This window comes from Erythrolamprus reginae, chromosome Z (genome assembly GCF_031021105.1).
Source record: "Erythrolamprus reginae isolate rEryReg1 chromosome Z, rEryReg1.hap1, whole genome shotgun sequence".
NCBI classification, from domain to species: domain Eukaryota; kingdom Metazoa; phylum Chordata; class Lepidosauria; order Squamata; family Dipsadidae; genus Erythrolamprus; species Erythrolamprus reginae.
Window position 1 is genome coordinate 143,529,343 of NC_091963.1, and position 25,501 is coordinate 143,554,843.

General features: G+C 43.1%; 1 protein-coding gene across 1 annotated transcript in view; it reads right to left on the bottom strand.

Annotated features, from left to right (window-relative positions):
- Window positions 1-24,036, bottom strand: part of SUPT16H (SPT16 homolog, facilitates chromatin remodeling subunit) — a 37,376-nt gene extending 13,340 nt beyond the window's left edge. The window contains exons 1-14 of the mRNA XM_070729087.1: window positions 23,840-24,036; window positions 17,772-17,864; window positions 17,474-17,644; window positions 15,701-15,853; window positions 15,469-15,615; window positions 12,707-12,858; window positions 10,225-10,397; window positions 9,235-9,325; window positions 7,286-7,359; window positions 4,046-4,158; window positions 3,224-3,289; window positions 2,785-2,880; window positions 1,853-1,968; window positions 771-924 (exon numbers count right to left, since the gene is read on the bottom strand). Of these exons, the coding sequence (XP_070585188.1) occupies window positions 771-924; window positions 1,853-1,968; window positions 2,785-2,880; window positions 3,224-3,289; window positions 4,046-4,158; window positions 7,286-7,359; window positions 9,235-9,325; window positions 10,225-10,397; window positions 12,707-12,858; window positions 15,469-15,615; window positions 15,701-15,853; window positions 17,474-17,644; window positions 17,772-17,864; window positions 23,840-23,905 (1,665 nt within the window). The 5' untranslated portion in view covers window positions 23,906-24,036. The remainder of the gene's footprint in view (window positions 1-770; window positions 925-1,852; window positions 1,969-2,784; window positions 2,881-3,223; window positions 3,290-4,045; window positions 4,159-7,285; window positions 7,360-9,234; window positions 9,326-10,224; window positions 10,398-12,706; window positions 12,859-15,468; window positions 15,616-15,700; window positions 15,854-17,473; window positions 17,645-17,771; window positions 17,865-23,839) is intronic.
- Window positions 24,037-25,501: the final 1,465 nt, after the last annotated feature.

Sequence of the window (25,501 nt, forward strand, 5' to 3'; positions counted from 1 at the left end):
TGTGTGCATGTATGGAAGGGAAGGGGTGTGGGCACAGGCACGCATGCTTGCACACCCACACACACCTGTTTGGCACGTGAACCAAAAACTGTTTGTTATCACTGCCCCATAGCATGCTGGACAAATGGGGTCCAATCTCTTTTAAAAACTTCCAGCCAATTAGCGGAACAGCCTTTCTCCAGAAATTCTTGGTGCCAAGAATTTGGGAGGTAAATTGCTGGGAGGCAGAAGCCAAAAGGTGGGGGTAGCTGTGTGGGGCTACATTCGGTGTATAGGATGCACCCAGGTTTTCACCCTCTTTTGAGGTGTGTGTAAAAAGATGTGTCTTATTCTCTGAAAAATACGGTATCTTATTCTCCTCATATCATAAAAAAAAGAATGCCAGCCTAACGGTAAATCGTGTCCTTCCAATGTCAATAACCTTGTATTCCTCAATACAATTCATCCATGTCACTGCTGCAGTTTGAAAATACAATTCCCAATTTGGTAGTCCTTTTAGCCTCATTTAATCCCTTTATCTTGGATCATTGTCAGGGGACAGGATGCTCCCCTCCTAGTGACAGTGTGTCCTCTTTTACAAGACCACAACCCTACAAAGAAATGCCCTGTTTAATTTTCTTAAAAAATGGGCATCACAACAATCAACGTTTCAGCCGTTTCCCTTCCGAAGCCATTCTCTGCTCCTACTTCTCCTGAGTTGCGCCTTCCTAAGACTCAAGGAGTTAAGCCTCTCTTTCCCAGCCTTGCCCAAGGAACAGAAATCCTCGTACCTTGATGGTGGCAATGTGGAATGGAGTGGCGATGCCAAAGACGGGCATGATGACAGTCTCGTATTTCTTGTCGATGTAAATCTTCATCTCCCGAATATAAGGCTCTTTGGGCATCAGAGACGGGTTCTTATAGGACACGTTGGACTTGCGGGCCCTGCGAAGCAGCAGAGAAAAGAATGGTGGGGAAACCCTGACAGACTAGAAGGTTCCCAGACGTCTCCTATAAACTTCTAGGGAACATGACTTGCAGACAGGCAAGCAAGCTCAACTTTGTGTGGTGGTGGTGGGGTCCTTGGTGCTCTTGGGCTTGGTGGTTGCACAGGTAGTTCTTTAACTGACGGCCACAATTGAGCCCAAAATTTCTGGTGTTAAGTGAGACATTTGTTCAAGTGATCCATCTGATCCTAATCTGCATCATACAGAGTAGTGGTGAAAATTAGTTTTTCCCCCCTTACCGGTTCTGTGGACTTGGCTGGGGTGGGGTGGGTCATGTGACTGGGGTATCAAAAGACAGATACTCACTTTAACAACCTCCTGCTGGAGCAGGGTTGGAATAGACTACCTCCAGCTCCCTTCCAACCCCGGATTATCTTCTGAAGATGTGTCTAGTGCCAGGTTTGTAGTCCTTCCTCCCTATCCTTTTTCCCTCCCTCCCTCTCTTCCTCTTTTCTTCTCTTCTTCTCCTCTTTCCACCCTCCACCCCATTTGGGCCTAGTAGGCTTTAGGGGAAAAAGTTCCAAAGATCAGCTGTGCAATATGTATTTTTTTAACTACCAGTTCTGCAAATCAGTTGCATTTTTACTACTGGTTCTGTGGGCATGGCTTGGTGGGTGTGGCTTAGTAGGCATAGCAGGGGTAGGTTACTGCAAAGTCCCCATTTCCTCCTAATCAGTTGGGACCCGGGAGGCAGAGAAAAGATGGGGGTGAACTACTCAAAGATTTCCGCTACCAGTTCTCCTGAACTACTCAGAACCTGCTGAATTCCCACCTCTGCAGGAACGGCTCTTCGGCTGCATGCGACATGGTTCCCAGGGTAGAAACAGGAGACGCCCATTATTGCTCCCACCACACACAATTCTTACTTCTGGATCTGCTGCTCCCCTTTTTGTTCCGTTAAGCGTCTTCGGGCTTCTTCGTTCAGCTGTGCGGCCAGCTCTTTCTGATGTGCCCGGCGTTTCTCTTCAGCAGTCAGTTCATTCTGGAAAGATGGAATGATTGCTGCTCACAAAGCAGCGGGAGATCCTTCTCTCCCCTCTCTCCTTCAATTTACTACCTCTGCCCTCGGTGACCTGGTGTTCTGACCAAGCTCTATGAACTCGACAAACCCTCTGTAGCTGAAGCAATGATTCCTTTATTAGGAGCCTCAGCAAAAAGTTTATATCTCATGTCAGGCTAATAAATCTGTCCAGCTAGGAGATGAATAGTTGTCTGCCATATCTATTCATCTGCATCTCCTGCCTTTTATCCCAGGGTGGAGCTTTGCTAGCAGTGGTGGCTATTCTGTCCTAAGGGTCAGCCCATAGATTTTCCTCCACTATGCTCTCCTTTCTGTCTTTTGCACATCCGCATGTCAGGCACAGGACCCAGCTGTTCCTCCTCTTATTCATCAGCTACCTCCAAACCTGGAGGCTGTTTACTCTCCATTTGAGGGCTGACTGACAGCCCAGGCTCTGCGTTTCCCCCATCCCCAGCTCTTTTTCTCTCTCTGCCAGTTCCATTCCCTCTTCCCCCTCGGAGGTCTCAGATTGCCTTGATGCTGACCTTGGCTCCCACACCCCTGATGTGGCTGCTGGAGGGGCTGGTGGCTGACTGACCTGCTGTTGGCCGGGCCGAGAAATCTGGGAGCTGTAGTCCCAAAAGTTGTGGTGTTTGTGTGTATGTGTTAGGGAAAGAGTTTGAGGAAGTATGGTCCAACCTCTGAGCTAAGCAATATCTCATGTGAAAATACTTTTTTCCAGTCTTACATGATACAACTCCCTCTCCCTCTGCCCTCAACCCATCTCAATTTCTCTACCCGTGTTCTTTCTGGTAGCAGGGCTGCCCGCGAGCCACGGCCAAGGAGGATTCCTTCCGTATCATCATCTTCTTCCTCTTCCTCCTCATCCTCTTTCTGTGATGAAAAGGGGGGGAAATGACATAAACATTACATAAGAGACATTTTATTTGAATAGGGTGGAATTTTTGCTTTTCAAATGTATTGTACAATGCAGATAGGTCTTCAACTTTTGACCTCATCAGGGTCAGAAAGCAGATCACCTTGTGTGACCTGCCTGATTTCATGACCCGTTTCCTAGAGGTTGTTAAGTGAATGCCAAAGTTCTTAAGGGGGGCAATGGTTTGCTAGCCCACCCAACCAAAAAACGGGAAAGGAAATCTTGGGCTGATATTTCCTCTCCTTCAAGTTCTTTAAAAGCTCATCTGATTTTCTGGACTGGGTTGAGTTCTGGACTCACCTTTAATAAAATGCTGACGTTCTTCACCTTCTTTCTGACAGATGTGAGGAGAGTAGCTGGACCATCCTGAGGATAAAAAAAAAAACATAGCAGAGGAAACACACCGACACCCATTTGCACCACTCAGGCAACCCTGAGGGAATGGATAAGCCTCCAGGTGGCCTCAACGACTCTCTAGAAGGATGCAAATGACCAGCTGTCTGCAAGGAGTACAACTCCTTCCATTCCCCACCCATCCACTCAGAAGAAAAACCAGTGTGTCCAGTTGCCTCTTGGAAAAAAGCACCTTTGGGACAGCTGTGACTTGGATGACTGAGAATCTCCCCAGACATAACAGAGAAACAGCTGCAGGCTGGATCTCCTGACAGACCAAGTTCCCTCCCTTGCTGGGAATTAGAGCTTGTCCTTATTATATAGGTAGCCCTTGATTTAGTTGATCATTCAAAGTTACAACGGGACCTGGGGGAAAAGTGACTTTTGACTGTTTTCACACTTATGACTGTTGGTCCATCCTCATGGTCATATGATTTACATTTGGATGCTTCAAAACCGGGGTCGCACAATCCACTTTGCTGACCTTCTGACAAGCAAAATGAATGAGGAAGCCATTGATGTTGATGTTGTTATTGATTTAACAACAACAATGATGTGTCTGTGAACCTAGGCTTTAACAGTAGAGGAATTGCTGTCTTTCAAGGGGAGATTATCAACTGAAGAGAAGAAGAAACCCTTATCCGGAAACAAGGTCAAAACTTTCAAAAACTTTTTTGCCTACTGCTCCAGTCACATCTTTCCCTCACTTCTCCCTGGCCTTGCACCCACCTCTTCCACCAACACAGTGTCCCCGATGAACAGGGCATAGGTTTTCTCCTCGGGTTTCTTCCCCTCTCGGTTAGGCAAGTCAGAGAGGCCAACGTTGAGACTGAATACCATCCCTGGGCAGAAGAGAACACAGCTTCATCAGTCAACAAGCTATTTACAAAGCAGACTCTGGCTCCCTACCACCACGGGACTTAAGACTCCTTAGAGAGGCAAGGTCGGCAGCCTTAAACGCTCAGAGAGCCATTTGGACCCAATTCACACAGAAAACACTGGGAGCCACAAAACTCTTCCCGTGCCTGACTATTTCTGCAACGGCCACAAAACAATAATTATATAGTTGAATTAAATATTCTGTTTTCTTTTGTAACTTTTCTTAGATTTATTCATGGTTGGCCCATCAAGTTGTTGCCGCAGTTATGCTCATTTTTGCTTGACTCTGCCAGGCGATCCATTTTTTTAAACATGATTTTCCCCCGACTTTTAAACATTTTAATAGTTTGTTTTCCCCCCCTAATTTATTCCGTTTTTTTCACGAATTCCCTGATATTTCCCAAACCACCGATTTCCCTGATAATTCCCTAATTACCCTGTTTTCATAGAAACATAGAAGACTGACGGCAGAAAAAGACCTCATGGTCCATCTAGTCTGCCCTTATACTATTTCCTGTATTTTATCTTACAATGGATATATGTTTATCCCAGGCATGTTTAAATTCAGTTACTGTGGATTTACCAACCACGTCTGCTGGAAGTTTGTTCCAAGGATCTACGACTCTTTCAGTGAAATAATATTTTCTCACATTGCTTTGGATCTTTCCCCCAACTAACTTCAGATTGTGTCCCCTTGTTCTTGTGTTCACTTTCCTATTAAAAACACTTCCCTCCTGAACCTTATTTAGCCCTTTAACATATTTAAATGTTTCGATCATGCCCCCCTTTTCCTTCTGTCCTCCAGACTATACAGATGGAGTTCATGAAGTCTTTCCTGATACGTTTTATACTTAAGACCTTCCACCATTCTTGTAGCCCGTCTTTGGACCCGTTCAATTTTGTCAATATCTTTTTGTAGGTGAGGTCTCCAGAACTGAACACAGTACTCCAAATGTGGTCTCACTAGCGCTCTATATAAGGGGATCACAAACTCCCTCTTCCTGCTTGTTATACCTCTAGCTATGCAGCCAAGCATCCTACTTGCTTTTCCTACTGCCCAACCACACTGCTCACCCATTTTGAGACTGTCAGAAATCACTACCCCTAAATCCTTCTCTTCTGAAGTTTTTGCTAACACAGAACTGCCAATGCAATACTCAGATTGAGGATCCCTTTTCCCCAAGTGCATTATTTTACATTTGGAAACATTAAACTGCAGTTTCCATTGCTTTGACCATTTATCTAGTAAAGCTAAATCATTTACCATATTACAGACCCCTCCAGGAATATCAACCCTATTGCACACTTTAAAGTCATCGGCAAATAGGCAAACCTTCCCCTATGTCACTCACAAACATATTAAAAAGAATAGGACCCAGAACAGACCCTTGTGGCGCACCGCTTGTAACCTGTCTCTGCTCAGAATACTCGCCATTTTCCAGGTTTGCTGGACACTCTGTAGTAAAAATACAACAGTTCCACCCAGCCAGCCACCCGAACTTATTTTTTAGCTGTGTGCCTCGTCCCATCCCCTGCATCCCAAGGTGGGATCTTAATTAGGACTGAACCGTGATAGGGCTTCTTTTCAAGGTGGGTGTCTTTTTGGAGAAACACGGTATATATGTATGTATATAATAAATATAATATGTATACAGTACAGTGATCCCTCTATTATTGCGAGGGTTCCGTTCCAAGACCCCTCGCGATAATCGATTTTTTGCGATGTAGGGTTGCGGAAGTAAAAACACCATCTGCGCATGCGCACCCTTTTTTTCTATGGCCGCGCATGCGTAGATGGTGGAGTTTGCATTCCCCGCCGCCCACGCAAAGGGGAAACCCCGATTCGACTCCTTGCTGCTGCTGCACTACCGAGCAGATCAGCTGCTGGGCGGCCGAAGGAACCTTCCCTGGGTCTTCCCGGCCGCCCACGCAAAGGGGAAACCCCGGCTCCTCGCTGATGCCCGCCGCTCGCCCGCCCGCCAGCAACAGGGGGAAGACCCAGGGAAGGTTCCTTCGGCCGCCCAGCAGCTGATCTGCTCGGCGCAGCAGCAGCGAGCAGACGAAGATCGGGGTTTCCCAGCCGCCCACGCAAAGGGGAAACCCCGGCTCCTCGCTGATGCCCCCGCTCGCCCGCCCGCCGCCCGCCAGCAAGAGGGGGAGAGATAGAGAAAGAGAGAGAAGGAAAGAAAGAAAGAGATGAGAGAGGGAGGAAGAGAGTGTGAGAGAGGAAGAAGCAAGAGAGAGAAAGAGAGAGAGAAAGAAAGATGAGAAAGGAAGGAAGAGAGTGACGTCATCGGGTGGAAAAATCGCGATATAGAGTTTCGCGAAGATCGAGATCGCGAAACTCGAGGGATCACTGTAATGCATATACCCACTTATATTATTATATGACCCATATAATATTATATTATAGTCCTGCTAGAAATACTTCAAAATCTCCTCCCAAAGGGAAGCAACAGAAACAGACCATCAAGTGGATGTGTGGGTCTCTAACAATACTTGCTAAAAGCGAATGAGGGGGAGGGGCAATATATTTTCCAAAGCACCAGAGGGCAGGACAAGAAACCATGGATGGAAACTAATCAAGGAGGGACGCATATCCTGGAATTATGGAGATAACTTCCTAACAGTGAGGACAATTAACCAGAGGAACAGGTTGTCTTTGCTAGCTGAAGAACTCTGGGGGTTGAAGTCCACAAGTTTTAAAGTTGCCAAGGTTGGAGACCCCGGCTTGAAAAGGTGCATTAGGGCTTATTTTCCGGTTAAGGTATTATTTTCCGGTAAATACGAGACTAATTGTGTCTGTATTGCTGATGATCTTAACTGGTGCTTATTTTGGGGGGTAGGGCTTATATTAGGAGCATCTTGAAAAATCATGCTAGGGTTTATTTTCTGCTTAGGTCTTATTTTGGGGGAAACAGGTAAGTATCTCCTGCTTAAATGGTATAGTATCATGGAAATTATACAGTATCTCCTGCTTGTGCAAGGGGTTGGACTAGAAGACGTTCAAGGTGCCTTCTGATGGATGGATGGACTGAATTGAGACCTGCCCTATCACTTCACAGGAACCGCCTACCAACGGAGGCTCACCTTTCTTGAGGCGGTACTGGTTTTTGCTATTGATGACGAGGGAGCCCTCTCGGAATTCAATGCCCATGGCAAACCTAGAGAGAGAAGAAACCATGAGTTCTCCTAAGGACATTACACCTTAGTTTTTGCTGATATGGTTCTACAGAGGAATCATTGAGTATGTCATCTGCATCTCTATAACTGTCTGGTTCGGTTCTGCAACCCAACAAGACCGGCACAGACTTCAAAGGATAATCATAACTGAGAAAAAACGATTGCTGCCAATGTGCCTTCCACTGTATAGTACATGAGTCAGAAAGAGGGCTGTGAAAGTATTAACTGATTCCCTCGCATCCTGGACATAAGCTGTTTCAACTTCTACCCTCAAAACAATGCTATAGAGCACTGCACACCAGAACAACTAGACACAAGGACCTTTTTCCCCAAACGCCATCACTCTACTAAACAAATATTTCCCTTAGCAGTGTCAAAATTTTTACTAAGGCTGCAATAGTATTGATCTTCTCATTGTTCCCATTGCCCATCTTCTTCCACAAATGTTTATAACTTTGTTGCTTGTTATCCTTACAATTTATATTGACTGGTTCCTAAGATGATTTGATTGCTTATTTGTATTCGGACTATCATTAAATGTTGTATGTTATAATTTTTGATGACCTTATCTTTTCTTTTATATACACTTAGAGCAGTGTTTTTCAACCAGTGTGCCGTGGCACACTAGTGTGCCGCAAGACATGGTCAGGTGTGCCGCGAAGAAGGAACCTCAGGTTCTGGTCTCGCAACTTTTTGCTGAGAGAGAGAGTGACAGAGAGAGAGAGAAAGAAAGCAAGAGAGAGAGAGAGAGAGAAAGAGAGTGAGAGAAAGAGAAAAAGCAAGAGTGAGAGAGAAAGCAAGCAAGCAAGCAAGAGAGCGAAAGAGAGAGAAAAGAAAGCAAGAGTGAGAGAGAAAGCAAGCAAGAGAGAGAGTGAGAGAAAAGGAGAGGAAGGGAGAGAGAGAAATGAGAGAAAAAAGGGGAGAAAAAAAGAGAAATGAGAAAATGATTGAGACAGTGAATGAGAGGAAAGAGAGAGAAACCAAATAGAGAGAGAAATGACTCTTGATTTAAAGCATATGATAAAAAGCACCCAAAGAATAAGAGAGGAAAAAAAACCCAGCCCTCACCTGTTTTTGGAAATGGTTCAAGAGTGTGTATACACACACAGAGGGGAGGGAGGAGACAGGGATGGAAAAGGAGAGGAGAGTGTCTTAGGGTGTCATTTTGTGTCATTTTGGTTGGTGGTGTGCCCCAGGATTTTGTAAATGTAAAAAAATGTGCCGCGGCTCAAAAAAGGTTGAAAATCACTGACTTAGAGGATATGTACCAAGACAAATTCCTTGTGAATCCAATCACACTCGGCAAATAAAAATTCAATTCATTTATATTATTCTATTCCAATTCTATTCTAATTTTCTATTCTATTCTATTCTGTTCTATTCTATTGAATTCCATTACAGTGTTCCCTCGCTTTTCATGGGGGATGCGTTCCGAGACCGCCCACGAAAGTTGAATTTCCGCGAAGTAGAGATGCGGAAGTAAATACACTATTTTTGGCTATGAACAGTATCACAAGCCATCCCTTAACACTTTAAACCCCTAAATTGCAATTTCCCATTGCCTTAGCAACCATTTAGATTATTACTCACCATGTTTCTTTATTAAAGTTTATTTAAAAAAATATTTATTAAAGGTGGATGAAAGTTTGGTGATGACATATGACGTCATCGGGCAGGAAAAACCGTGGTATAGGGGGAAAAAACGCAAAGTATTTTTTCATTAATATTTTTGAAAACCCGTGGTATAGGCTTTTTGCGAAGTTCGAACCCGCGAAAAGCGAGGGAACACTGTATTCTATACTCTATTCGTATTCTAGTCTCTCTCTGAAGTTTCCCGGGAGGAAAAGGATGGTTACCCCAAGTTCTTGGTGATTTTGCTCAAGAGCTCCGGCTTCTGCTTCTTCACCATATCCATGACAGCGGCGTAGACCTCGCACAGCTTTGCACCTAATGCCAATGGGAAGCAGATCAGAGGAAGAGAAGTAAGCTCTCTACTTAAAGCTACAGTGATACCTCGTCTTACAAACGCCTCGTCATACAAACGTTTCAAGATACAAACCCGGGGTTTAAGATTTTTTCCCCTTTTCTTACAAACTATTTTCACCTTACAAACCCACTGCTGCCTCTGGGATGCCCCGCCTCCAGACTTCCGTTGCCAGTGAAGCTCCCGTTTTTGTGCTGCTGGGATTCCCCTGAGGCTCCCCTCTATGGGAAACCCCACCTCAGGACTTCCGTGTTTTTGTGATGCTGCAGGGGAATCCCAGCAGGGGAATCCCAGCAGCGCAAAAACAGGTGCTTCGCTGGCAATGGAAGTCCGGAGGTGGGGTTTCCCATGGAGGGGAGCCTCAGGGGAATCCCAGCAGCGCAAAAACGGGCGCTTCGGCTGGCAAAAGGGGTGAATTTTGTGCTTGCACGCATTAATCACTTTTCCATTCATTCCTATGGAAAACATTGTTTCGTCTTACAAACTTTTCATCTTAAGAACCTCGTCCCGGAACCAATTAAGTTTGTAAGACAAGGTATCACTGTACTTAAAACCCACCTCTGCCGTCAGGCATGGGGGAACTGAGATACTCTTTCCCCCTGGGCCTTCACAATTTTATGCATGGTATGTCTGTATGTATGTTTGGTTTTTATATTAATGGGTTTTTAATCATTTTTACTATTGGATTATTTTGTATACTGTTTTATTATTGTTGTTAGCCGCCCCGAGTCTCCGGAGAGGGGCGGCATACAAATCCAATAAATAATAATAAATAATAAAAGCTCCATCTCAGAGGAGAGACCGCTTTTTTGGGCGAGACATGTAGGAACATCTGCAAAGACCCCAGCTCTTTCCCACTCACCATGCCGCAATTCTTTCAGCATTTCCTCCTGCAGCTGCAGCAAAAAGGCGTAGTTGTCCTGGGTTTCCTGAGGGGGGTCCACCATGAGGGTGCGCACCAGATTGGAGCAGTACGATTTGTAACGGATGCCCATGGCACAAGTGACAGTCCCAAAGTGCAAGTGGTTTTTCTCACTGAGGGGCAGAGAGGCTAAGGTTAGAGACAAGATACCTGCACAGCAACTGGGACTTTTTAAAGCTCTTCTTCTGATGATTGACATTGCTCTTGGGATTTCTTGGAATGGAAGAACAAACCTGAAGGTGCTATTTCAAGACAGAACATAGAGCAGTGGCCAAAAGTATGAAAACGTTTTGGAGAAAAGTATATTTTCTAAAACTCACTACTTTTGGGGGTGGTAGTACCATAAAATTATATATAAATGACTAGATATTTATATAATAGTATAATATTTGATTAAATAGTTACTCAATATAAATATAAAGAATTGTTGGATAAATTATCATGTAAGTACAGATTTAGTAAACAGCTTGTGGTGACAAACATATGGAAGAAAAGGATACTGAAATGAATTAGAAATATAAAAATGTATAATATATTTATCTGAAATTAGGTGAACTATCTTCAGCTATAATTAAGTAGGAACAAGGATTCCTAAGACTGTAGGTTTGTATGTTATGTTTTTCTGTATATCAAAATAAATTTAAAAAAAGATAATTTACTATATTTTTGGAGTATAAGACACACCTTAGCTTTTGGAGGGGGGGCTAAGGAAAAGAATTCTGCAATGATATATACTGTTTGCTGTGTATTTCTGTGCATGTGTGCTTGACCCATAGAAATAGAAAAGAATTGGAATAATGTACATTATGGCAATATATTAATGGCAGAAGGTTTTCTTAAATGTAGTCACACTAACTCCTCCCAATTTTTTAAATAGATCTACTCCAAACATGACTAAGTCAGGATTTCACTCAGCTCTCTTACCTTAATACTAAACAGGGCACTGTTACATTTCAGACTATACTTGTTACAGAGGTCAAAATTGATGTAGTTTTCCGGAAGTATACATTATTCTCTGCTATTTAAAAGAATATACAGAAGCACTGGGCCTCTTCAGATCAAGCATTTATTTTAAAAAGCTTCTTCCTTTTGTTAAGTTGTCTAGAACAATAGAACAGTCTTTGAAAAAGTCTAATAATTTAAACATTCTATAGGCATTTATAGTTATTGAGTTACCGCCATGTATCCAGTTTCAGCAGTTTGATTAGCACAAGAAAATGTGGACTATCTACATTTTCTGCCTCTGCCTCTACTTCCCAGCAATTTGCGTCCTTGCAGCTTTAGTTTCCTTTCAGTTTTAGCACTGGCCTGCCTGCAGACTCAATTAGCTGAGGGTCTGGAAGCTGATATCAGCTCCTTGGAGATAGTTACGGAGAGGCAGAGGTCACCAAAGAGTGGGGGGTGCCTGGGTGGAGCTATATTTAGTGTATAAGACGCACCAAAGTTTTCACCTTCCTTTGGGGGGTAAAAGGTGCATCTTATAGCCCGAAAAATATGATAATCAAGAATGTAATGCAATAACTTTTATTAAGGATTTTCTATTAGAATAGCAGTTGCATTATAAAGAAGAAAAGTGAAACATGTAACAAAAATGAGATACACAAAAAGTATCACCATGTCAGATAGTAAGAGAGTTGGGTAACCTTTAGCATGAATTACAGCCCTACAACGTTTTCTCATAGAGTGAACCAAGTCTTTTAGTTCTGCAGTTGTTATAATGTGAAACCAAGATTGAACAATTGTTTCTGTTAACTGGGTTTTGTTGCTGGGTTGCATCTGACTAACAAGTTTCTTTAGTCGGCTCCATAGATTTTCAATTGGGTTAAGGTCTGGGATATTCCCAGGCCATTCCAGCAGTGGAATATGATTATCTTGAAACTCCCCGCCTTCCAAAAGAGTGGTGTTATTAGCCATCAAACCACAAAAGTATTTTTCCCAAAGGTTTCCACAATTTTGGCCACTACTGCAGAAATTTAAAATATCTCAATTTTGGGGAGGAGCAAATGGAAACATGAAGTGATGGCCTGCTACTAGGAACAGGAAGGTGCTACGTTCTGGAAGCATTTTTTGGGATGCGTGCACAGCTGCGCACCCCAAACACGAGATTCCGCTTCTATGATTTGCTTTCAGGGCAAACCACTTATAACAAACCACTGATAAATCACATTGATGGTGCACTCAAAAGAGACTAGCATTTGTCTGAAATGGTACTGGATCTCCTGTTTGAGCAGGGTTTGGACTAGAAGACCCCCAAGGTCCCATCCAACTCTATTATTCTATTATTCCATCCTTCTGTTTACACATGACTTCATTCAGAAGACACTGAGGGTCAACTCTAGAAATGTCATTGATGCCTCGATCTGATGATAAAACGATCAAACTCCTTAAACAAAAGTACATTCATAACACACATTTTGCCTACCTGACAACACTGAACTTGAGGTTGTAAGTGCCTCCGCTTTGGATAATTGGCGGGTAGCACATCTCCACAGTGGAAGGGTCAGCTCCAGAGAGATACTTCTTCTCCTCGATGGCCTTCTCAACGGACTCAGCCAGTTTGCTGTGCCGTACTTTCTGCCAGGCGACAACAACTGAGAGGTCATCAAACTTTGAAGTAAAACTCCACCCCTCCCCCGCAAATTATACTTGAAGAAGGGGACCGTTGCGCAGAGGCTACGATGCATCCACTGATTCAAGAACTCCCAAGACCTTTAGCCAATTATTTGAGAGATAGCCATAGCAAATCCAAATGCAGTGAGAAAGCGCTTGCCTCCCACTTAAAAATGATTAATTCTATTTCTTAATGCCATGACTTTGAACTTATGGTACACGTTGCATACATATCTGCTGGCACCAATGTTCCCTCTAATTTTTTTTCGGTATGGGCAGAAAAGTAGTGTCTGAGCAGCAGTCCGTTATACAACTTTTTCCTAATTAAGAAAAACATTTTCCCTTCTTTTTTATTAAAAGAAATTAAAAATAAAACAAAACCAAAATCTATTACTATTAAAACTAAAACAACTAGCAAAACCAAAAACACAACTATTAATAAATCCATGCTTTAAAATCTTCATTTCTTAAATATTTATCATAGTATTATAGTAATCTAACAATACTATGAAAATTTATCTGAACACCAATGCATCAATTAATACTGTATATTTCCATATTTACTTTTCTATAATTTTATTCAATTAATTTTCAGGACTTAGCATTAACTTTCATCAATCTTCTACATTTTCAAGTATATTTTAAATTCATAATGCAAAGTCATAAAATCATACATACATATCATAAACCCCTTATTATCCTATGTATCTTCCACTAATTTTACCTAAATTCTAATCCAATTTTACAATACATCCTAATATTAAACAACATCTAAATATATATTTTACCATCATTCCATAATCAATTCATATTTAATAATCAATCATCCCTCCTCAAATTTCTACCACTGTTCTCATTTCTGGGTGCCTCTCCTGTCTGTCTCATTTGTTTCTCATTTCTCCTCTTCTTCCCTTTTTCTCTCATTCCTTCCCCCTCTCACCTCCTCTTTTTCCATCCCTCCCCCCCCTGTGTGTGAACTCTTGAACCATTTCCAAAAACAGGTGAGGGCTGGGGGGGGGGTTTCTCTGTTATTATTTGGGTGCTTTTTACCATATCAAGAGTCACTTCTCTCTCTCTTTTGTTTCTCTCACATTCCTCTCATTCTTTGCCTCAATCATTTTTTCATTTCTCTTTTTTCTCCCCTCTTCTCTCTCTCTTTCTTTCTCTCTCTTTCTCTCTCTCTCTCTTGCTTTCTTTCTCTCTCTTTTTTCTCTCTTTCTTTCTTTCTCTCTCTTGCTTTCTTTCTTTCTCTTTCTCTCTTGCTTTCTTTCTTTCTCTCTCTCTCTTGCTTTCTTTCTCTTTCTCTCTTGCTTTCTTTCTCTTTCTCTCTTGCTTTCTTTCTATCTCTTGCTTTCTTTCTCTCTCTCTCTCTCTCGCTTTCTTTCTCTATCTCACTCTGAGCAATGAGCATAAATCCTTCCATTCCCCACCATCTAGTCAGACCTGAAGAAGCTTCTAAGATGAGAAGTGGAACGTCTTCAAAGAAAAAGCAATTGTCTCTTGAAAAAAACAGCTTTGGGACAAACATGACCTGGAAGACTGACAAACTCCATTAGGTAGAAGGCAGTATTGCAGGCTGACTCTGCTCACTGCCATGTTAGATCCTGACCAGCTCAAGGTTGAACTCAGCCTTCCGTTCTTCTGAGACTGATAAAAATGAAGACCCGGACTGTTGGGAGACAACATGCTGACTCTGTAAACTACTTAAGAGTGCTGCAAAGCACTATGAAACGGTATTTCTTTCTAGGTGTTAAGTGCCTTTGCTAGTTGATGACCACATTGTGTGAGAAAAGAGCTAAAGAACCAGCTTGGGGTTATTAGATTCTCCCCACTAGCCGATGAATGTATAGTATGTTTGTTTGTTGATTGAATGGATGCCAAGTGTATCGGTGGTTATTGAAACGGATGTCCACGTGCTGACTCTATGTTGGTTGAGGCAGGCAGGATTCCCTTAAGTACCCTTTGTTGGGGGTCAAGGGAAAGAGAGGGTTTTGCCTTCTAGTTCTACTCAAGATCCCCATGGACAATTGGTGGGCCACAGTGTGACAGAATGCTGGACTCGATGGGCTTTGGCCTGATTCAGCATGGCTCTTCTTGTGTTCTAATAGTTATGTATTTTAATTGGTTTTTTAGTTTTTTAGTTGTAACTGAATTTTAATTATTTGGATTTCAATATATATTATCTTTTTTATATGTTGTAAGCCATCCTGAGTCCTCGGAGAGGGGCAGCATATAAATCCAATAAACTTAAATGCTTAGATCCAAGGAGCCATGACCTTCCTAAGAAGATAGGCAGATAGGCAGAGAGAGAGAAAGAAATGAGATGTTTCTATGTTTCTAAACAGGGACACAAAACATGGGTAGACGTGGCTGGAGCGGTGGTCTTTTAACTGGGTGGGAATGAATGACATAGAGTTGGCCATGCCCATTCGGGTTTTGTGGCTCCTAGGGTTTTGTTTTCTGTGGGAAAGAGGCCCAAGTGGCTCTTTGAATGTTTAAGGTTGCTGACCCCGTTCTAGGTCACAATATTCTACTTCACCCAGAAACTGATGGTGACCAGATTTCTCCCCTTACCTCATCGGCATCCACAATCTCCATAACTCGCTCCTTCAAGAACTTGGTGAAGACCTCTGACGTGATGGCAGCTGCTTTTCGCATCAGGTTGAGTTCCCCATCCTCTTTCACTGCTATGGTGTAGGCCACCACAGCACTGATGTCCGCCTGCAGCAGAATTAGAGGGTAGGTGAGAAAAAGCCCCATATCCCCCGAGCCGGAGCAGCGTCACCCAAGCGTCCATTCTTCTCACCTTCTCAAACCCTTCATTGCTGAGAGCTTCATTCCAGCTGTTCATGAACTCCCCAGGGAATTTGTCTTTGCTGAAGACGCCAAGGCGCTTGCCTTTCTTGCTGTTCTTCAGCGCGTCGATCATCTTGTCGAAGTTGGCCTTGTTGCTTTCATTCTAGAGCGATTGGAGGGAAGGGGGCGAGGAAATCAGAACCAAGTGAGAAGCAATTTCTAAGCCCCCTCAACCTACTTTGACCTAGGTTTCCTGATAAATTACAAAACACAATCCCCCAAAAACCTCTCTTTCTAGTTCAACAATTGTGAATTCTGTTCATTCCCAGCCGCAATATGTCCCAAACAGTTTTAATTAGTCCGAAAAAAGTCTGCCAGTCTTTCGGAAGAAGGCTGATAAGCACCAACCTTTATCTCTCTTGACATGCTGCCAAAGACCTAACTGGCAAAGAGATTTGCAAGGACAAGCAGAACAGAGTCAGAACGAAGCTGCCGAGTTACACCGATCAGAACTGAACCAAGTTGCTTCCTCCAATGAGCACACCCGTTTACTCTACTTTTATATCATTTGGGAGGGGACACTCATGTCCAAGCCTTACTCCTGAGTAGCCCTTTTCCTCCTCAATTGTTCTTGCCTTCTGGCAGCTCTGCGCCTGCGCACATTTGGAACAAGCTCCGTGTTCCTGCTTCGCTTATATCAGCCTCTGGAGGCTCTGGAGTCAACTAGAACTCTCAGATGGCACAGGCCCCATCTCTCCCTCTGACACAGTCTACTCCAGCCCTGGCCCATGTGTCCTCCCCCAGCCTCCTCATTGCCCGACTCTGCTGCCAGTTCCACAGGCGGACCAGAATACACCCCTCTCAGCCTGTTTTATTCCATACAGAACACTTGGGATGGGCCTAGTGGGATGCCACTCCCTCTTTTTGCGTACCTGAAAATCACTCCAATAGAATAAGTGAGCTAGAGAAGATCTTGGAGATCACCTCGTCCAGCCCCTTGCTCAAAGTAGGAGGAATTAAAGTGATTGACTAGGTTTTTCTTTAAAAAAAACCTGGTGATGGAGACCCCACTATTTCTGGAGGCAAGCTGTTCCACTGGTTAATTTTCTTCATGGTTAGGAAGTTTCTCGTCAATTCCAGGTTGCTTCTCTCTTTGGTTACTTTCTAACTATTGTTTTTTTGTCCTGCCACGTAGTACTTTGGACAATAAGGTGACCCCCCTCTTCTTTGTGGAAGTTCCTCAAGCACTACTACATCACCCCTAATTCTTCTTTTCTTTAGACTATCCAACGCCCAATCCTGCGTTCATGTATTTCAGTCTCCAGACCTTCAATCGTCTTAGTTGCTCTTCTCTGAACCTTTTCCAAAACCTCAACATCTTTTTTGTAGTAGGGTGACCAAAACTGGTGGAAGTATTCCAGGTCTGGCATTACTAGTGTTTTTAAAGCTTTAGTAATAATTCACTCTATTGTTTCAAAATAGCCAGCATGACCTTAAAGTAGCCTTAACCCATACACACCCCTACTCACACCATGGCCGTTGCTTTCCCTAAACTCTCTAAAGTTTGTGTGTTCCAGGTGTAACACAGAGAACCTTAGATAGAATAATGGTTAGAATGTAGCACTGCAGGAAAACTTTGCCTACAGGCAGGAGTTCAATCCTGACCGGCTCGAAGTTGACTCAGTTCTCTGTTTTTCCGAAGTCAGTAAAATAAGGACCCAGATTGCTGGTGGGCAATACATGGTAGCAACGTAAGTCTGAGTGATATCCTGGTGCTATTTACCTTTTCTCGTACAAGCAGGGTGACAGACGGCACCCCGTTTGTATTCTCGTTGCTTTTGCTGTTTGCAATCTGCTTCAGGAATTCCACCTTCTTTTTGCTGGCCATAAAGATGATCTTGTCTTCGCAGAATATCATGATGGTGTCCGTGAGTTCGTAGCCAAAAAGCCATGTCTGGGGAGGGGAGGGGGGTGAGAAGAGGCAGGTGATCAATGAGAACTTTATCTTGCTACATACCTGAGAACTCTGTCTTTCTTAAACTGCTTTGAGGCAGGAGCAGGCCAGCCCCAGTCTGGCTTACCTGCAGGGCTGTGGATTTAGCATAGACGGTCTCTTCGTCCACTCCCACGGAGACCACGATAGCATCAATGGTCGCATATTCATCCTCTCCTTTCTGCAGGGGAGACAAGAATTCCAATCTCAGGAAGAGATTTTGTTAGTTAACGCCCTGTGGATTTTTCTCCATTGAAAAAAGGCTGCAGCATGGGTGGAAGGCCTGACCCTATAGAATTATTAAGGGAATCCATTTTCTCAAAATGGGCATTTTTTGCTGGACACAGGAGGCTAAATGCAGGAAACTGGCTGGGGAAAAAAATGTAAAAAATAATCATGATCATGTGACCACAGGGCACCATAAAGGGGAGCCGACTGTCAAACTCTCAAAATGCAATGAGATTATTACAGTGTAAGTGTGTTTGTGTATGGCCATCATAACTTTGAAAACAGGTCATTTTGAGGGGTGTGTTGTAACATTAAATAGATTTTAAGCAAATGGTTATAAGTCAAGGACTACAGGTAGCCCTCCACTTATGACCACAATTGATCCTAGAATTTATGTTGTTAAGTGAGGAATTTGTTAAATGAGTTTGGCCCCAATTTATAATTTCTTGTGCCACACTTGATAAGTGAATTACTGCACCTGTTAAATTAGAATAGACATAAAACAGAAAATAAAATAAATAATAATAATAGAAGAGAACAGAATTCATTATTGGCAAAGTGTGATTGGCACACAAGGAATTTTGGCGCACATGCTCGCAGTGTACATTTAAAAAGATACATTTGTCGAGAATCATAAGGTGCAACTCCAGTGATGGTCATAGGGTGCAAATCAGCAATCAGAAAACAATCAGTTTCAATATAAATCACAAGGATACAAGCAACAAGTTAGTCATGGAGTCAGAAGTGGGAGATGGGTGATAGGAACTATGAAAATAGTAATAGTAACGCAGCCTTAGTGAAGGACTTTGACAGTGGTGAAGGAATTATTTGTTTAGCAGAGTGATGGAGTCCAGGAAAAAGTTGTTCTTGCGTCTAGTTGTTCTGATGTGCAGTGCTCTATAGGATTGTTTTGAGGATAGAATTGAAACAATTTATGCCAGGGATGTTAAGAGTGCAGTACTGCAGGCTACTTCTGCTGCCTGACGTCCCTCTGCAATTTGCTAATTTGAATCTCACCAGGCTCAAAGTTGATTCATCCTTCCCTCCTTCAGAGATGGGTAAAATGAAGACCCAGATTGTTGGAGGGTTAATATGCTGACTCTGAAAACCGCTTAGAGCGGGCTGTAGAGCACTGTAAAGTGGTATAGAAGTCTAAGTCAGTGGTGGGTTGTTGCCGATTCTGACCGGCTCACCTATACCAGTGGCAGGAATTTGCCCCTGCTCGCCAAACCGGCAGCAATGGCTGCGTGGACACACACCCAAATCTGTCCTGTTTGCCGCTTCCTGAAAGAGGCTTGGAAAGAACACTCTGCGCATGGACAGAGGTTTATTTGCCTCGCATGTGCAAAATGCATATTTCCGACACGATGCGAATCGGTAGGAAAGATAAGTGAAACAACCCCTGGTCTAAGTGCCATTGCTACTCTAGAAATTCAGTCTTCCAATTGCATTTTTGTATACAGATAATATCCATTTGTCTGCTTAAGTATAGGTAAATGAATACACTGATGTGGCTTGTGCTGTAACGATGGATGATTATAACAGCTGACATGTTTTTTCTTTGAATATTCAACGCAGGACAAGGAAGGCAAGAAGACATATGATTTGGGGCAGGTCATTATCTTGTTTTCCCATCCTGAGTATCACGACATTAAAAAGAAAAATAAAAGAAACTAAAAAACCAAGAAAGTCGTAAAGCTCTTAACACACTTTTTTGGGTTCATGTGCAAAAAGGGTGTGTGTGTACTTACATGTGCGCGTGTGCCTAACACCCATTCCTCCTGCCCCGACACATGCGCACCCCCCTATGCTGCCCTCTGCACATGTGCACAGGCCTCACTGAAGCTTGAGAGGGAAGAAAAATGGCCAAACCAAAATTTCAGAAAAACGGACTTCCAGTTTGCCCATTGTGCTGTTTTTCAGTCTGGAGCCTTCAGGGAAGCTTCGTGAAGCCCTGGAGTGCGAAAAACAGCACAACGAGCAAACCAAGAGTCTGTTTTTCCAAAATTACGGTTTGGCCAATGGGTTTTTTTTTGCGCTCTGGGGCAATACAGCCTTCCCAAGGCCAAAAATCAGTTGGCTAGCAAGCACATGCACGCTGGAGCTAATATAAGGCACTGTCTCACATGCCTTCCGATATGGCTCCGCTATAGTTTCGCCATCACTCTCTTAATATGTTAGATTAAAGTCTCCAAATGAGAAGTAAAGGCTAACAAACAAATGACAAAGTTTGGTTTTAAAAGAATATATATGGGTAGACTGTTTTGCCTGTGAGTCTCTTACAATCCATAATTGGGAAGTCCAAATTGTCACAGCCTATGCAGGTAGCCCTCGACTTACAACAGTTCACTAGTGACCATTTGAAGTTACAATGGCGTTGGAAAAATTAACTTATCACTGTTTTTCAAACTTATGACTGACTGTGGTAGCATTCCTGGCTTCCTACTCCCTCCATGGGTTTCTTTTCAAGTCTCTGCAGGCTTGTTTTCATTGCTATTCCTTCCACGTTTTTTCCAGTCCTAAGCAAGAGATAAAATAATGTACTGAAGACGACCAGACTAAGGATGCTAGCCAGATGAATACCTGGTAGGTAGATCTCCTATTTTCCTCCCCCCCCAAACTAAAGTGTGTCTTATACTGGTGCATTTTATATTCAGAAAACGATGGTATAGAAAAAAGATTTTTAGCCACTTCATTTACACAAAAGGATGACATTTGGTCATATGATCACAATCTGGGCTCTTGGCAACATGTTGTATCCTGTTGTAGTGGTCACGATTCGTGGTTTCGCTGATTTGTGGCTTCTGACAACCAAAGTCAATTGGGAAAAATTCACTTAACAGCCAGTGAAAATAGTCACATGCATCTCCCACATTCGCTTCGCACTCTGCGCATGTGCGAGATACATGAAAATCAGGTGGCCGGTGGGAGGCACTCACGCATCTGTGGTGGAGCTGAGCTGAGCAACGGCTCACGTGTCTTCAGAGGGCTCTGTGCGCCACCTGTGGCGTGTGTGCCAGAGGTTTGTCATCACGGATTTGGAAAAATCTTTTTATTTAAGTGTTCTTTTTTGCAAACTATTTCAATCAAATACTGATGAGAATCAAAGAACCGAGAGGCAGCACATGCGTTAAAATAGCACATCAAAGCCACAATGATGAGCATGCAATTTGAATGTATCCTAAAACTCAACACCATTATTCCACCTCCTTCCCTTCAGAATCAGAGAGAACAGGTCATAACCTCCTGCATGGCATCTTTTGAGGTATCTGAAGAGTCCTGCATATTCCCTTTGTTGTCATATCTTAAGCCAAAACATCCCCATTCCTTCAATCTGCCTTCATCAATCCTATCTTCTGATAATCCCCTGATAGTTATTGTTGCTTTCTCTGATGCTGTCCAAATCCTTCCGTAGGTGCGATCCGCAGATTGGGTAACAATTAAGAAGAGATGTCTAAATCAATTCACAAAAATCAGTAATCCATGTGTTTTCTGGAATTTTAGATTTCATTATTGGGCGATTTTTAAAAAAAATAAAATAAAAATATTATCAGCTATTATTTTGAAAAGAAGTTCAGGAAACATGTTTTCTTCTTACCCAAAGTCATTCCTTTTTAAAATGTACAAAACCTGAGCCTCTTTAGAAACTGAACAATATGTAGGAAGTTCTTGAATATAAGTACAAGAATTAAGAAAGGAAACAAAACCTGAACCAGAAAAGAAATGTCATCCATAAACTTGGCACTTGTTGTACTTTATCTAGAATCAATGTTTGCTGTTGTTTAATTCTCAGGTCTAATTTTCTCTTGTGTTATTTGATTAGTTGGCTTCCAACATATCTCATATACAAAAGCATGTATCATTTATTTGTGTAACCTATTTGCCACCTATATAACTTTCACTGCCTGAAGTATAGGTAGCCTTCCACTTTTCGACCACAATGGAGCCCCAAAATTCTGCTGCAAAACAAAAACAATTGTTTAAAAAGTGAGTTTTGTCTCATTTTACAACCTTGCTTGCTACGGTGAATCGCAGATGTTCAGTGAGTAATGCAGTTGTTAAGTGAATCTGGCTTCCCCATTAATTTGGCTTGACAGAAGGTCACAAAAGGGAACCACATGAACCCTGAAACATAGCAACGGTCATAAAAGTGAGTCAAGTTGCCGTGCAGCTGTATTTTGATCACATAACTATGAGCATGCTGCAACGGCCATAAGTGTGGGAAAAAAGGTTTTTTTCAGTGCTGTTATAACTGAACGGTCACTAGATTTGATTAGATTAGATTACTATTAGAGTTGAAGGGAATCTTGTAGGTCACCTAGTCCAAACCCCACACCCTGCTGAAGCAGGAGTCCCTACACCACTAAGTGAACTATACTTGTTTCATGCTTATGTGTGTGTGTAAAAGCCACTTTGCAAAGTTAGTGACTCCCAAATTCAGAAAAGGTCTTATGAGCTTCATGCCAATTTGGATGGCTGACTTTAAAGGCAACTACCGCAATTTGGAAACAAGACTTATATTCTTATCATTTAAAACCATACTTCTTTGCAGGCTCACCAACCGGCTCATATTTATGATGATCCCCTTTTGTGACTTTCTGAAAGTGAAATCCACGGGGAAGCCGAATTCACTCAACAACCAGGTGACTAATTTACTAATGGCACCAATTGACTTAATGAGTGGCAAAAAAGTTGTAAAACGAGTCCAGCGAACCTCTTAACAAACGTCTCGTTTAGCCAACAACAATCTTTGGGCTCCACTGTGGTCGTGAGTCGAGGTTCACCAGATTCTCATCATGCTCCCAGGAAATTCTGCATCATCCGACTCCTAATTTATGGCCGTTGCTGTGTCCCACATTCCCCCAATCACCTTTTGCGACCTTCTAACAAGCAAAAAAATTAAAGGGGGCTGGGGACGGGGACCCAGATTCTCTTAACAATCAAGTCACTAACTTTAATAATGACAGCAAGTCACTTAAACCACCCAGTGATGGGCTATGCTAAATTGCGCTCACCACCGCGGCTCATAAGTTCTTGCGGGACCAGCGCAATTTTGCTGCTGCATCTGTGCAGGTAGCAAACTTGCGCCCGTGTTTCAGTGAGGTTTTACCTGCGGCTCCATGCTCAATTTTGCTATCTACACAGGTGCAGCAGCAAAATTGAGCTGGTCCCGCAAGAATTTAGTGTTCCGGCTCGTAGCCCACCGCTGAAACTACCCAGGCATGGAAGGCGGTCCAAATGGGTCAAAGCTCCCTTCACCACCGTCTCTTAGCAACGGCAACGTTTGTGCTCGATTTTGGTCGTAAGTCGAGGACCACTTGCACACTGAATCTTTTGCTTTGATTAGAGGTAGGCAAACTTGGCTCTTCGAAGACTTGCGGACTTCAATTCCCAGAATTCTGAGCCAATCATGCTAGCTGAGGAATTCTGGGAGTTGAAGTCCACATGTCGTAGAAGAGCCAACTTTGCCTAATCCTGGCTTGGATAGTTTGGTAAAGGCAGGCTGGAAGGCGGCTTCCTGCATTGAGCCAGGCCTCAGGCTCTGGGACCCAAGGCTTGGCTTCCTAAGACAAGGAGGGGAGGCGGGGCCGACCCGGCAGCCGTCCCAGCCCTCCAAACCCATTTTAATCTTGGTTATTAGCGCTTTGGAGTCACCGGTTCCCTGCTTCAAACTAAAAATCGGCGAGACGATTTTTTGGACGTCTGTGGGGAATGTAACCGGGCCTCGAAGGTGAGGATCAGTATAGGTGGATGCTCTAACGGCCACCCACCCCCCTTTCCCGTTCCAGTCCCCCCCCCTCCGGGCCTGCTTCAACCGCGGAGCCCGGCGGGTTTAAGGTTGGAAGAAGGGATCCCCGTGTCCGCTCTCTTGGCCGATTCCCTCCCCCACCCCCGGGACCGGGTCCTCTGGCGCGCCTGAGGCCTGACCTGCCAGTTGCTGTAGAGGCGCGTGATGCGGCGGTAGTACGCCTCACGGTCCAGACTCAGCGCCATCAGAGCGGCTCCCTAACCGTCGCCCCGCCTCCCCGCCCGCTCGCTCGCGCCGCCGCCGCCGCCGCGACCTCTCTTCTCTGGGGTGACCCCGGAAGTGGAAAGTCTCTCCCGCCACCTCTCCTTTTCTCTCCTCCCCACCCTTCCCTTTTCTCGCGAGACTTACCGCATGGATTCGTGGTTCGGCTTCCCGCGGGTTCTCCTTTACCTTTAAGCAAAATGAGAATGGCCTGTTACGTTTCCAACCTGTTTGCACCCACCACCCCTCCTGTTTATTATTTAACTTTGGTTGCTTATTGTGTTGGTTTCTTTATTTCTTTATTGAATTTTATTTACTCGTTTAATTTTTTAAAACATTTTTATTCATTTAATTTTATCTTTATCACGGATTTCAACGGATAATTAGAACTGCAGGGGTGGGGGGAGAACCCCAATTACTAGCAACCCGCCTTCCATTCCACGAGTCAAAAAGAGGGCCGTGAAAATACCCCTCGCATCCTGGGAATAAAATTGTTTCAACTAGTACCCTCAAAACGACGCTATAGAACACTGCACACCAAGGGAAAAAACGAAATACCCTCCCACGCCATCACTATAATTCACTTACCATTGTCAAGCTATTCACTAAGGCTGCACTCCTATAACTATTAAGTCTTCTCATCCTTTCTAGTACCTATGTCCTCCCACTTTATTTATTTATCTATTTAATTAGATTTGTATGCCGCCCCTCTCCGAGGACCCCGGGGCGACTCACAACATATACAAAAACACAATAGCATAGTAATCCAATTAATATCCATAAAAATAATCTTTTAAAATTCTAACTTTAAAAACTTTCATTAGCATCCAATAAAATCATACTAAAAACTTTGGTATAACTGTTGCTTGTATCTCAATTATTGTTTTTGTTGTTTCCTAGTACGATTTGATAGCTTATTAGTAACATTAGTAACATTGACTTGACTAATGATACTAAGTGATAGTATCAAAGTATCTTTTGATTCTTGATGAATGTATTTTATTCTCCTTATATACAACGAGGCAAATTCCTTCTGTGTACAATCACACTTAGCCAATAAAGAATTCTATTTTAATGTATTTATTTATTATCAAGTAAGCAGCCCTTCATTTCTTTCATCGTTGCGTTGGCAGGCAGTGTTCCCCCTATAGGAAGCCATCAAGTTCACACACACACCTTAAGGGGAAAAATAAAACGGCGGAAGAAGCGATACAAATTATCGATATTACTTTTAAAAGAAATACAATATGCACATCTATAATGTATTATACATGCATTATGTATGCTATATTATATATTAGATAGATAAGTATATATATATGTATACGTTTATGTATGTATATATATATAGCGATACATATTGTATATATATATATGTGTGTGTGTATATATATAGATATTTAAAAATATCAGTTTTATTATTTGTCCCGCGTTTTATCCCCCCCTAATGAAGAGCACCGCGCATGCGCGGGCAGTTGAGCTTTCACAGGCTCCCGCGTTTTAACCGGGTTCAGGCTCGCGCGTCTAACCACGTGACCGGGAATGGCGCGAAGGGTTTTGCGGATCAGGTGACCTCTTTT